The sequence below is a fragment of the Corvus cornix genome, chromosome 1A, assembly GCF_000738735.6.
Source record: "Corvus cornix cornix isolate S_Up_H32 chromosome 1A, ASM73873v5, whole genome shotgun sequence".
NCBI lineage: Eukaryota > Metazoa > Chordata > Aves > Passeriformes > Corvidae > Corvus > Corvus cornix.
The window spans coordinates 72,627,458-72,640,249 of NC_047057.1; the positions used below are offsets into that span (position 1 = coordinate 72,627,458).

The following is a 12,792-nucleotide window of genomic DNA, read 5'->3' on the forward strand; positions in this document are numbered from 1 at the left end:
ATCAGACTTGCACTGCCAGAAATTTGTAGTAAACATTTTAGAACTGATACTCGCTGGGCGACAGGGCCATCTCCCTGACACCTGCATCCTTCCAGGCTGCTGAAAAAGCATCCTCTGTTCTTGCTCTTTTGACAGCTTCCTTTTGGAGTTTAACATGAGTAGCTTCTGGCACTCAGACAACTTGGCAGATGGTGAGTACACAAGAGTCCAGCCACCCCATAGCACGTGAGTGTTGCAGCCACTGGTGACAGAAGAAACTGTACGGGGAAGCCTGGCCTTGTGCAAGGAGCCTGCCGTCTGCCCCACACCCCTTCCTCCACGGACACTGGAATCCAGCTGCCAGATCCCACCATCTGCCCCCATTTCCACCCCCATTTCAGCCTTAACGAAATGCCACAGCACCAGGGTGGTCAGTGTGAGGTGTGTGCTGCTTGGAGCACACTGCCTGCTTTCCTGAGGGCAATTTGCTGAGGAGAGGGGGGACACTTCTTCCTGAGGACCCCTACCCTGTGTGCAATGGGATGAGAGAGGCTATCAGCTGCAAAGAACTGTTGGAAAGTATCCCTTCCAGTCTGCTACAGGACAGGACAGAGCAGGGGTGGAACAGCACGCTCTCCAGAGCCTAGCAGAGGTCCCAGGAAGCTAGACAGAAACCTTAGAATTCAGTAACTTGCGCAGGGTCTTCACTTACCCACCGGACCTGCTCTGGAAGAGAGAAGATCATGGCACGTGGTATTGCACAGCAGCTGCCTTCAGCAGAGGGGTGGGTGTCTCTGGTCTGCAATCCAGTGACCTGTCCTGCAGCTGAACTGCTGCCTGCTGAAAGCACCCCAGGAATCTCTGCAGTCCCATCCCAGCCCCTGCGAGCAGGGGGGATGTTAATGGCCCTGAGGAGGCTCAGAGGGGACGGGCAGGTGTGCTCTGTGCAGCCGTGTCAGGGCTGTCATTAGTCTTGCTAATTATTGATCACTAGTGGTGCCTTTAGTGGAGGCAGTGGTACCTTCCATGCCAGCTGTGGGGATGGGTGTTCTGCATTGAACTTTCCTGGCACAATGGGGAAACAGTCATTTTTTGAAAGCAAAATTCCCCTCTAGAGAAGGAGGTCTGTGGGTGCTGTCCAGGTACCAGTCTCCTCCTCCAAAGAGATGGCAGTAGGAGATGCAGCTGTCCCCTAAGCAGCCCTGGCTGCTGACTAACACACATCAGGGTAACAGGAGTGTCCCAGTGCAGAAATAGGGGAGGAAGAGTCAGGTGAGCAGGTGCAGTACTCATGGCAGGGCAGGAGAGACTGCTCGTTCTGGAGAACAGGCCGACGTGGCGTTCCTGCTGTGGATGGTCTGTGGCTGCAGTCTGATTTAGTCTTTGCTTGAGGAGATGTGAGCAAAAAGGGAGGGGGGTTGTCACTGCTGTCCTGCTCATCACCATTTCCTTTTGTGCTTCCTTCATCTCTTTCCCACATCACCTCCATGACTGCTGTGTGCATATTCATGTCTTCATGTCACTGCCATCTTGTGAAACTGTCACGTGGCTCCATCGTCCCTGTGTGTCTGTGTGTCATGGGACTTCTCCAGCCAAGGCTGTCTTCCATCACTGTAAGTAGAACCCATTAATGGTGAAAAAAAGAGAATTAGCTAGAAATTCCTAAGCTAGGAAAGACTTTTTTCCACCTTTTGTACCATGGGGGACTTGCAGAAAGGCGTGACAGGGCCAAGGCAGTGCCTGGCTCTATTTCCCTGGTCTGCAAAGAAGAGATGCTGTTGCTCATTTAGCTGGCTGAGCTGGTGATTGAAGGTCTGTCAGTGAGAAGCTGATAAAAGAAGGAACACACAAGCCTCCTGAGGAACTGCAGTCACAGACAGCGTCATCACTCATTCCTGCGGCCTGGCTGGGCCTGTGGCCCGTGTTTCATGGCATGTCCTTCACCCAGCTGGCCCCTTCTTTTCGGCTGTTGTTCCCAAACCAAAGACCAACCCGTGCCTTCTTGCAGGAAAAACTATATGGGTCTTGTAGACTTCAGTTATTAAGAAGTAACTTAAGTCTTCTTTTCCACAGCCCATGGCTTAGCTCCTTCTGATAAATCCCAGCCCAGCTCTGGGATAATGCAGAAGGACTTTCAAGCGGTTCAACTGATAAGTATATGCTGTAGCTCATAAATCCTCTCCTACAGGCGAGTTAGAAATTCCTCCAAGACAGAGTCCAGACTGTGGCTGTGTTTCTATCTCCCTGCTTCCATATCTAGCTTGTATTTGCCAATTTGCTCTCTGCCCAGCAAGACGTATGTGTGAGACAGAGATGGAGAAATAGAGACAGTTGGAATGTGTCTTACTGGATGGAGAAGAGGAAGAGCAAGGGAGGGTGTCTGCAGATGACAAAAATGAGTGTCCATGTGTGTGGGGGAGTAGCAGGGTGGAAGAATACTATTGGGGCTGGAGGAAATGGATTGCACATGTTGTTAAGAAGGGGCTGTAGATTTTTGCCAGAGACGTTAACATTTTCTTGACTGCACGCCAAGGCTGGTGTATGCGAAAAATATGAAGCGAAGGAGACATTTTGTGAGAGAGAAATTGAGCACACACATTTTTTCCGGGTTATGTGCAGAGGAATTAACGATCAGGGATCTAATGCTCTCCCTTGCCTGACTGTGTACCTCTGGCTCTGCAGCACTGAGCCTATTTCTGCTTCCCAAGTTCTCTTGTTTTCCTGGAAGGTGAGACTTGCTGTTGGAATATGGGCATGATGTATTCAGACTGCACTCATCATACAAATCTGCTTTTCAGAGGTGGTGAGAAGACGTGTTTGCTGCCACAGATTTTTCTCTGCTCCCAGCATCTCAATTTCTCTCTGTGTTTATAAGGGCTTCTGCTTTTATGGACATCACTGCAGGTTTGAAAGCTTTTAATTAAGCCAAAAATACCTCCAGCCAAGGCATGCAGCCTAGAAAGAACTATTTCTAGAATTCTGTAGATCATAAAAGTTTTTTTTACTGCATGGTAATGTACACAGAAGATATTTTACAAGATAATTGGTTAAATTCTATGTTATATATTGGTAACTAAGTGGCAGATTTTGTCACGTGTCCCAGAGTAAATCCACTGACTCGGGTGCATGATTTATGCTGGTGGGAAAGAGTTCACAATCTGGGCTCTATGGTTCATAAAGAGGCACAGCAACTGCCTTTGCTGCTCTGAAGGATTGGTTGCCAAATGTCTGACAAAGTCTTTCTGGCAGTGCAGATGGTAGCAACGACAGCCTGGAATTAACTCACTCTTTGCTATAAAGTTTGCAATTTGTTATCAGCTCCTCTGGCTGTTTACTAATCCCTGACCAGCAGACTCTGAGGGTGCTGATAACATTCTGATGTCCAGCATGTGCATGCAGAGGCTCAGCCCGAGCCTTTTGCTGATGATGTACTGGGCTTCTCTGAACTTCTCAATACTGCTGCAGCTGCTTTGCTTCCCAGAAAATTAAGTGGCAGGAGGCTTAAGCATAATCTCTGTCATAGGTCTTGTCTCTGTGCAGGAGTTGGGAGATTTTAAAGCAGCTTCTTTTCATTCAGCTTGTGCCAGAAAAAGAGTTAAGGTCTGTGCAGGGCACTTGTGCCAGTTTAAAAATACACCTTGGTGCTGGCCACATTTGTCCTGGGTGTGGTTCATGAAGTCTCCTTAATTGACTTTCCCCTTGAGGGGCCTGGTTCTCCAAGCCCACCATGACAGCCCTCATTCAACCCTGGCTGAGGCTGAGAGGCCTCAGATCAACTTCCATTCTGCATTTTCCAGGCTGATGGTCTCATTCACCCCTCCCTGTGCCCCGTTCTTCACACCACGGTATTTTATATTGCTTTAACTCCATCTGCTTTGATGATGTTATGACAGGAAGCTAGTAAAGGATATGATACTATAACAGGAGCTAGTAAAGGATGTCATTCTTTACCAGGCACGGGGGAAAAATGAGGTCCTGGTGTGTCAGGGCTCTTTGCCACTCATGCCATGAGCCATATGTTAAATCCTTGCAAGCAGTTTGCCCCAGCTTTATGAGGTCACCCTTGTGGTCATCCCAGCGATTCTTCGGAGCAAGAACTGCACAGTCCATTGCCAACAGCTGTGCTGCAGTGGCACTGCTGTAAATCCAGGGGCAGCTCAACAGGACTCCGGTGGTTTGTGGCTGAGGGACCAGTGTGTGGTCTTGCCACAAGCATGTCCCTGAGAAGGGCTGTGCCTGGTCCAGACTGTGATAGCCAGGCCACTTGTCTCAGGATTTGGAGCTGCTTTCCCAGCCCCAAGTACAGTGAATTCAGGCTGAAAGAAAGGGCTCCTGCTCTGTTTCTCACACTCCTTTAGTCTTAGTTTGGGGACTTTCCTGGCCAGAATACAGCTACCAGCCCTGCAGCTGTCAGAGCTAGAAAGTGTTTGCAGCTCTCTCCTTACAGCACAAACGAGGATATTCTGCGTGCCCTACCAGAAGTGTTGAAGTCTTTGAAATTCACCTCAGAAACATAGTCTTCTTCTGCACATCCCATCTCATCTCCTCAGGACTGTCAGTCCCTGAGGCAGGTCCTAGTCAGAGGCATTCTCCATCAGCAGAAATGGGAGAGGCTTTTCCCTGCTTCTGCAGTGTGGGGTTTGCACAGGGAGGGACAGCGAGGGGGTGGCAGAGCACAGCCAGACAGCTCCTGGCTGGTGGCAGAGGTGCTGCTGGCCCCTGGAATGACAAGTTCAGTTGATTAATTCAGTGTGAATCCAGGGTGAATACAGAACAAGGCACTGTGCTGCAGTCAGGCTCTGCGTGCCTTTGAATCTGTGCAAAATGAACCTAACCATGACACCGAAAGGTGGGTCCCACAGTCTGGGAGGATTTAAGCAGGGGGCTGCCTCCTGAGCGCTGTTCTTCTGAGACTTCTGAAGAAAAGCACAAAGCACAATTACCAGAGACTGCACTGCAGGGAGAGGTTTGAGTGCCCATCATATTCACCTGGGCAAGGCATTAGAGGGAAGATTGGGCTGCGGTTCCTGGCTCTTAATGGATGTCTTGTGTTGCTGGATTGCCATGGTGGAGAGAAAAATCAGAGAAAATCAAGCAGTTTTTCTCTCTCTCATGTAATCCACATTGTTTGGACGGCAAGCTCTGCGGGGAGGTGCCTGCTGCTTTCTGCCTGCTCTGGCAGTGCCGAGGGAGAGGAGACCATTGCTCTCAGCAGTGAGGGTTTCACAGTGATGCAAATCACCCATCCAATCACGGATGCCCTCTCGATGCCTTCTCACCATACATTTGCTGATTAAAACCCAGGTTGCTGCGTTTTTTTATAAATCTTCAGCGCTTCTGCTGCAAGGGATAAACTGGGTGTCCTCCACGTCAGGAGGACCCTCCTCCCTGCTGGTCCCCCCAGGAGCTCTGCCTGTGGCTGCTGTGTGGGTGGGGGGCTGCAAAGTGAGGCTTTTGTGCTCAGGCCCAAAGCTGATGGAGAAACCGTTTCTCGTACTTGCTGCTGGCTGAGCCACAACCACCTCTGCCCTAGCAACAAAGCTTCACATTTCCATCAGCAGCAGTCCCCTGTGTCCTACAGAGGCAGGAGCTGGCTTTGCTACCTCCAACTGCAGAAAATAATTGCCAGAAGGGCCCAAGGCAGTAGTTTCAGGCAAGATAGATTTTGCTGAACTCCTAGAAAGAATGCTCTTGCTTCTTGAGGGAGGCTTAGTAAGGCAGTTCGGCTCCCCCTCATCCCCAAATTAGTTTGGGAGTCCCACAGAGTGTGACTGATGAGTGATGGAGCAGCTGCTCCCTCCAGGAGCCAGTGCTGTTCATTAGCTGGGTCTCTGCTGGTCCTCGAGAGCTGTCATCTGTTTCCCTGTGGTCTCAGGCCAGATCTGTTTGCTGGTGGTGGTTTCTTCTCAACATGACACGTATTGAACCCCTCAAATGTCCTGCTGTGAGCTCGCTCTGAAATGTCAGTGGGCTCAGGAGGGATCAGCAGCCGATGGAGAGCCCCGGCACAGACACGCAGGGTTCCCGCAGGGGCAGAGCCTTGGCACGGGCACAGAGGACCAGCCCAGGCACAGGTTTCAGCGTTTTAAAAAGCACAAGAACCAGGGCTGCCTTAGGCAGGAGGGATTTCATTAACGCTGCTGGTTTAGTAGGAACCCCCGCTCCTTTGAACACAGGGGGGTACCTGTGCCAAATGTCCCTGCCTGCCTGGCTGGGGGGGTCCCTGGGCTGCTGTGGCCACTGCGGCCCCTCGGCTGCAGCTCCGGCACGGCAGGGTCCGGGCTCGCTGGGGGAAGGCGAGTGGCAGCATTGAAGGCATTGCTCACATAGGCTGGTTTTCCCGCACCACCTAGTGGGAGCAGGGATCACTGCCTGGCTGCTCTCCGCAGCATCTCCTTCCCCTTCTTCTCCGGTGGGCACCTGCTCCCGGCCACTGCTGGGGGTAGCGGGCACGCAGGGCTGCTCCTCCAAGGTCCACCGCCGCTCTGGAACGTTCCCAGCTCAGTGCAGGCAGCTGCCGTGTGCTCCTGTGCCCCTCACTTGTGCCCTTGTCTCGCCCCCCGGCAGCTCACAAGCACAAGAAGCACGACACGCTGCAGCCCTGCGACACCGAGTACCCCGTGTTCGTGTACGAGCCGGCCATCAAGGAGACCAACGGGCTCATCGAGTGTGGAGACTGCCAAAAGTAAGGCTTGCAGCTTCCCTTTCATCTGGGGGCCTTGTCCCAGGGCTGCTGGTGGTGACAGCAACCTGAGAAGGGTCACCTGCCGCTGTGCCCATGGCTCGGCCACCACGACACCTGCAGAGATAAACAGCCATGCTGGGCAGAGAGACATGAAGAGTCCAGGGTACTGATCCTTGGCAAAAAAAAAAAAAAAAAATTAAAACCATCTGTTAATAAGCAGAGGTGGCTGGAGAACGAAGAAAACAACATTAAAATATATATATATATATCTTCCCATTCCACAGATTTCAGAAAGCAACTTTTTCTGTTTTTTCATGTTTCTGGTGAAAGTTTTCTTCTTAGCAAGTTTTCCTTTTTGCAATGCTTTTGGCTTTCCTTTTCTTTTTTTTTTTTTTATTTCCCCCTTTTTATGTATTTCTACAGAAACAAAAAAAAAAACAGGGATCATGAAAAAAAAAAAAGGAAGTGTTAGACTGAAAGAACTGAAAACAAGGGTCCACTTTTATATTTCCTATTTTCACTGTAAGAGAATGGACACTCAAAAGTAACAGGAGAGTCATTGTGAAAAGAGGCTGTTCTCAGTGGTTGCACAGTGCCATCAGCAATCACATGTGGAAAGGTGACAAAAAGATGAGTTTCCACTGATCCAGCTTTTCCTGATGTGAGGAGGCCAAACAGATCTGACTGGGATTTCTCTTAAAAAAACCCCAAAACAATCCTATTCTGCAGTGTTTGATCAACTGCAGGAAAGACTCAAAGGTTAGAAAAACAGCCTCCACTAGTCAGCATGGCTTTAGGAAAACCAGGCCTTGCCAAACATTGTTTCAGAAGAGACTGCAGATTTGATGACAACAAGGTGGTGCATTAAGCTCTGGGCAGATCCAGAGGAACTGAGTGACCTATTTGGGTCACACATCTCTGCCACAAACAAGGCCTGGGACTGACCCTTCCCTGCTGGAGGCAGCATCTCACCAGTGCTGGTCCCACTCAGCTCCTTCGTAGTTACAGCCTCTGGCTCCCAGGTGCATCTCTTGTGCATCTTTTCTCCAGATATTTGGCAGAGACACACCCCCTGCCACAGGCTCTGTGGAGCATTAGCCAGGGGCCTGGCATGCAGGCGTTCCTGATCACATTCCACAAGGTCCTGGTGGAGCAGGGGTAGGCTGGGTGCTCCATCCTGGGCAAAAACTTTGGCTTGTGGATTGATTGCTGCATGGGCCACCTCTGTCCTGGTGACTGGATTTGTGCATGGGTTGAGGGCTGCTTGTCAAAGCTCCCAAGGCAGTCATTAGTCAGGGAACACTAATGAAATGGTCAGCTGTGTGTGTGGCATTCAACACCTTTAAAAGGGAACACGGAAATCCCTGAAGGCTCGAAGGCAGCAAGGCCAGGTGGTGAATAACCAGGGAGCCTGGGCACTGCTCCAGCACAGTCAGTGCAGTGGGCACTTCCCCACAAGCCTCTATTTCTATTCCAGAAGCCCTCTCCCTTGGCTGGGCCGTGGTTAGCAGGACGGGGGGTCACCGAGCCATGCACCGGCTGCAGCCTCGCAGCCCTGCCACCAGTGCAGGCACGCTGAGCCTGATGTCCCCAGCCTTCCCTGTGCCCAGTGGCTCCAGGACAGCTTGCTGGCTCCCTGCCAAGCACCAGCTGGTCAGTCCCATCACACCAGTGTAACACACAGCATTACTGGGATCCTCTATTTCTCTCTCAAGTAACAGGAAATTTAGCACAACTCTGCTCGTCGCAGGACCTCCGAATACAGACACCCTTGCATTGTGCAAGCACACATAAATATACATTAAATAGACATTGCCATACCTCTGGGTGAAACCAGGCTTTCTCAGGTGTCATCTGCTGTGACATGCTGCCCCGTCTGGGGAGGCCTTGCGTTGGGTTTGGTTGGTTGGTTGTGGTTTTGGGTTGATTTTGACTTTTGTGCCTAAAAGCATGGAGTTGTAGATTCGAGCCAGTTCAGAGCTTTCTGAGGCCAAAAAGGAGTGCCAATGGCACTTCTCCCTGTGTACAGCTGCTCACTGGTCTCTCCTGCTTCCTGCTGACACCCTGTTTCCAATGATCTCTGTTTTCTGTCAATTCTTTGCTGTGGTTCAGGCAATGCCAGGGCTGCTGCTCTGGCACTGTAGCTGGAGAGTTGTGCTTTGTCTCACCTGCTCTTCCCTTGCAGGATGTTTGTGGCACAGCAGATCATCAGCAGCAACCTCCTGCTCCTCGTCACGGATGCTGTCTGCGACTGCAGTGTCTTCCCACCCGTCCCAATGGATGCAAAAGAGGTCAAATATATCCTTCCATGCACAGCCAGGACGCAGGGCTCCACAGGCCTTGTCATCTCCGTGTTTGCCAGGGTGGAAAATGTGCTTCTGCTGCCATTGCCATGGGGCTGGAGAGCATGACCCAGCCTGTGAGAGCTCGCAGAGGTCTCCAGCCCGAGCAGGGTGTCCTGCCCTTCCCTTGTCCTCCCCGCTGTGTCTCCCGGGCCGTGCAGTTACACCCAGACAAACCTGCGTGGGGCCCCGTGGGTGTGTGTGGCATTCACCCCCTTTGCCTGCCTGCCCTGTCCTTAAGGTGTCCTTGACAGCCTCGCACATAACGCCTCAGTGAAGTGTGAGCGGATGCGGTCCCAGAAGCTGCGGCGGCGGCCGGACTCGTGCCACGCGTTCCACCCTGAGGTACCCCGGGCAGCGGGGAGACAGGGAGGGAGAGCACACGGCTGGGGGGCACCACGGGCATGCCTGTACCCAAAATGCACAAGTGTCTCCTCTGGCACCCTCGCGTGGGCTGTCTCAGGTGCCCATCCTGCTGGCTGGACCCAGACACGGCCTGTGAATCCCAAGGGGGTTCCTAGCAGGAGGACTGTCACCTGAGTCCCACCTGGGAAGGGCTTGAGCTGGGATAGCACGGGGTCAGAAGCAAGCACACATGCACACACACCCCCTGCGAGGAGCTCGGGAGGCAAGTGGCTTCCTGGCTCACGGGGGGCTGCTATGGCCAACAGGAATCCAACCAGTCCCTTCCTTCGCCCCTGGTGATCTTTCCTTTCGGCCACAGGCACTGCTCCCTCTTCCAAAGGTGACAGGCGGGCTTGGCAGTAGGCAGGCTGACACCTTGTCTCCCATCTCCCAGGAAAACGCCCAGGACTGCGGCGGCACCGCTGGGATCTCCGTGTGTCCGACGCTGCTGCTGCTGCCCCTGGTGCTGCTGCTGCGGTGACGCTGCCCGCGGGCGGCGGGGACCCGGCAGGGCGGAGCGGTGGCACGGCAGGACATGTGGATACCGACCCTTCTGGGACACCTTCACCGCCCGGCCCAGCTCGCTGCCGGCTGCTGTGGCAGAAGGAGATGCGGGAAGCAGCGGGGCCGGCTCCTGGCACAGCGGCTGCCGAGCGGCTCCCCCCGGACACCAAAGCCGCGGCCATCGGCACGGCCAGCATCCCACCCCCAGCCTGACCCCCACGGAGCCACTCGGGCTACAGGCGGCTCGGAGGGCAGGGCTGGCTTTAGGAGAGCAGGAGGGCCAGTGGACACCATCTGCCTGTCCCTCAGGGGGAGCCACCGGGATTTTGAGCACCCGGCTCTGGAAGCAGCATCTCCTGGTCTTGGGGGCGGTCCTCAGCCGGGACCCCCGGGGTGGGACATGGCACCAAAGCTGAACTGCACCAGCCTAACCTGCAGCTGGACAGTGGGAAGCAGCACAGCCTCACTGGAGAGCTGCAGCCACGCCAGCTCTGCCAAGGAGACCTTGGTTCTTGTCTACGTGTGGAGTTACCTCTGGAAAGCTGTTTTGCATGACCCACCGAAAGAGACTTACCTGCTCTCTTCACTGCAGAAGCAGCTAAGGAACAGGCACTTTTCCCCTGGGAACAGCTCTGCCCTGCTTATTGCAGCTGCCCATGGTTGTTCCCTGCCCTGAGCCTGGCATTCCCAGCTGGTGGGCACGGGCTGTTTCTCACAGAGCTTTACAGACAATGGGTGGGCAGCACACATTTTTCTCTCTCTCTCTTTTTTTTTTTTTTTTTTTTTTTTGTATGAACTGTTCCATACCATCTCATTAAAAACAAATGTATGGCATATTCTACATAGACGCCCCAGCTTCAGCATGTTTGGTGGTCATCACAGCCCCACACAAATCCCAGAAACCCGTGGGGACAGGGTGTGGGTGGAGGGGCTGCAGACACAGCTGTGGTGGCCCTAAGGCAGCAGGGTAGTACAGCAGCAAGGCAGAACCTTTCCCTGGTCACCCTGGGAGCCTCCTGCACCCCTCCAGGCCCCCAGAGTGGCTCGTCACACCGAGATGTCACCTCCTTCAGGACAAGGGCCCTCCTCGCTCGCTGCCTGACAAGCAGCAGTGCCCATACGTGCCCTGCCACGTGCCTGCCACGGGGAGCTGGGGGCTCCTCTCCAGGGCCACCACAGCACCCACTCCCACAGCCACCACTGCGGGCCTGGACTCCTGGGCAGCTGCTGCAAAGAGCAGTTGGATGGGAAAGGGCTTTATCCTCACACCAGGTCTGTTCCTTCCCTGCACAGCAGGCACCCACAAATGTGCTCCAGGCGTGCTAGGGATGCTGTCCTTCTTGCCACCCATGTCACCTGACACTAAGGGGACAGTATCAGTCCCAGCCAGGTCCTGGTGGGGACCTTTCAAGACCTTAGAGCTCCTGCTGCAGGGTTTTGCCTTGCTACAGGCAGTGTTAGAGCAAAGAGGAGAGGAACCACTGCAGTCCTGGAAGTAAAACTGGAGAAGGAGAAGGTTCCAGACTTCAGAGGCAGTGACCTTATCAGAGCCAGCAGCAGCCAAGGAAGATGAAGGCAGGACAGAGGGAAAAGGAGCTGCTGTCAAGGCTGAGGAGCCAGGAGCTGCTTGCAGATGGAGGAGCCACTGGCTCAGGGCACCCCCTGGGCTGGCACAGCTCCCCAGCTCCACGTGCCTGCCCACAGTGCCTGCCCTCCTGGGGCACCACTCTCAAGGATGACCTCCCTGTCAGAAAGGATTAGCAGCCCCATGTCCACTGAGCTGAAACAGGACACACAAATACACATTGCTCTGCTGCAGATGAGCCGTGCTTGGTTTCAGGTGCATTAATCCACAATAAACACGGTCCTGCGGAGATACCTGCACCGAGAGAGCAAGGACATGAGTTATACCTGGCTTAGTTGGCTCACTGAGTTTGTACACAGGTGGTAACTGAAGGGAATGGGACAGGGGTGACAACTGGATTATTCCTTAAACTGAGAAATACGAGCAAAGGTTTGCCTGACTCAAAACACACACCAGGAACAGCTTCCTTCTTTTTTTTTGCAGCAAGGCAGACCCTAAGCAAACCTACCTGTTTCTGGGCTCCAACACGGGGTTAAGCAAATTCCATTTCATGCTCTGACAGAGATAATGACTCATGGCCCTTCAGCAAGAGAAAAATCCCCAGGAAGAGCAGCTGCCTTAGCTTCCAACTTCTTCAGCCATGTGCTGGGCACAGCAGATGAAAATAGGTCAGCAAAAGCAAACAGCAAGCTGAGGCCAGAGGACCCAACCAGCAGCGGAGCAGCTGTGAGAGGAGCCATCTCTCACTTGCAGCTGAGCAGCATCCTACTGCCATCCTGATACAGCTCCATAGAGCCCAGCTGTCCTCCTGCCCCATCCCGTCCGCCCCTGTGAGCACAAACTGGAGCCATCAGGGCTTGTTCTCTTATGGGAAGATGCAATGGGAGAAAATTCCCGAGTGGTGCTCTGCAGCCAGGGGTGTCCAGCAGACCCACATCCCACCGCTGTACAAATCAGGGGCTTCACAAGCCCCAGATCTGCAGCCAAATTCCTCGCAGGCAGGGGGACAGGAGCTGGGAAGGGGCCTGAACTCTGTCCGTGACACTCCTTACAGGCTTCAGAATCGCCCCAGTGCAGGCTGAGGTAACCCTGGATCTCCCCCAAACGCTGTGGTGGGCAGGGACACACACCTTGCACAGCGTCACACACGTGCCCTCCCCTGACTCACGGCATGGGACAGAGCAGGCTGGTGGCTACGCCTTCGAGTGTGCCCAGACAGGGATGACTTCGTCCTACAAAAGAGTAGGAAAATCAGCCCTGGATTTACAGCAGCTGTTTGCAGTTGGGATTGG

General features: G+C 53.4%; 1 protein-coding gene across 1 annotated transcript in view; it reads left to right on the top strand.

The window, feature by feature from the left end:
- CACNA2D4 (calcium voltage-gated channel auxiliary subunit alpha2delta 4) overlaps window positions 1–10,726 on the top strand; it is a 121,576-nt gene extending 110,850 nt beyond the window's left edge. The window contains exons 34-39 of the mRNA XM_010404121.3: window positions 136–191; window positions 1,572–1,592; window positions 6,547–6,664; window positions 8,850–8,962; window positions 9,269–9,351; window positions 9,806–10,726. Coding sequence (XP_010402423.2) covers window positions 136–191; window positions 1,572–1,592; window positions 6,547–6,664; window positions 8,850–8,962; window positions 9,269–9,351; window positions 9,806–9,892 — 478 coding nt within the window. The 3' untranslated portion in view covers window positions 9,893–10,726. The remainder of the gene's footprint in view (window positions 1–135; window positions 192–1,571; window positions 1,593–6,546; window positions 6,665–8,849; window positions 8,963–9,268; window positions 9,352–9,805) is intronic.
- Window positions 10,727–12,792: the final 2,066 nt, after the last annotated feature.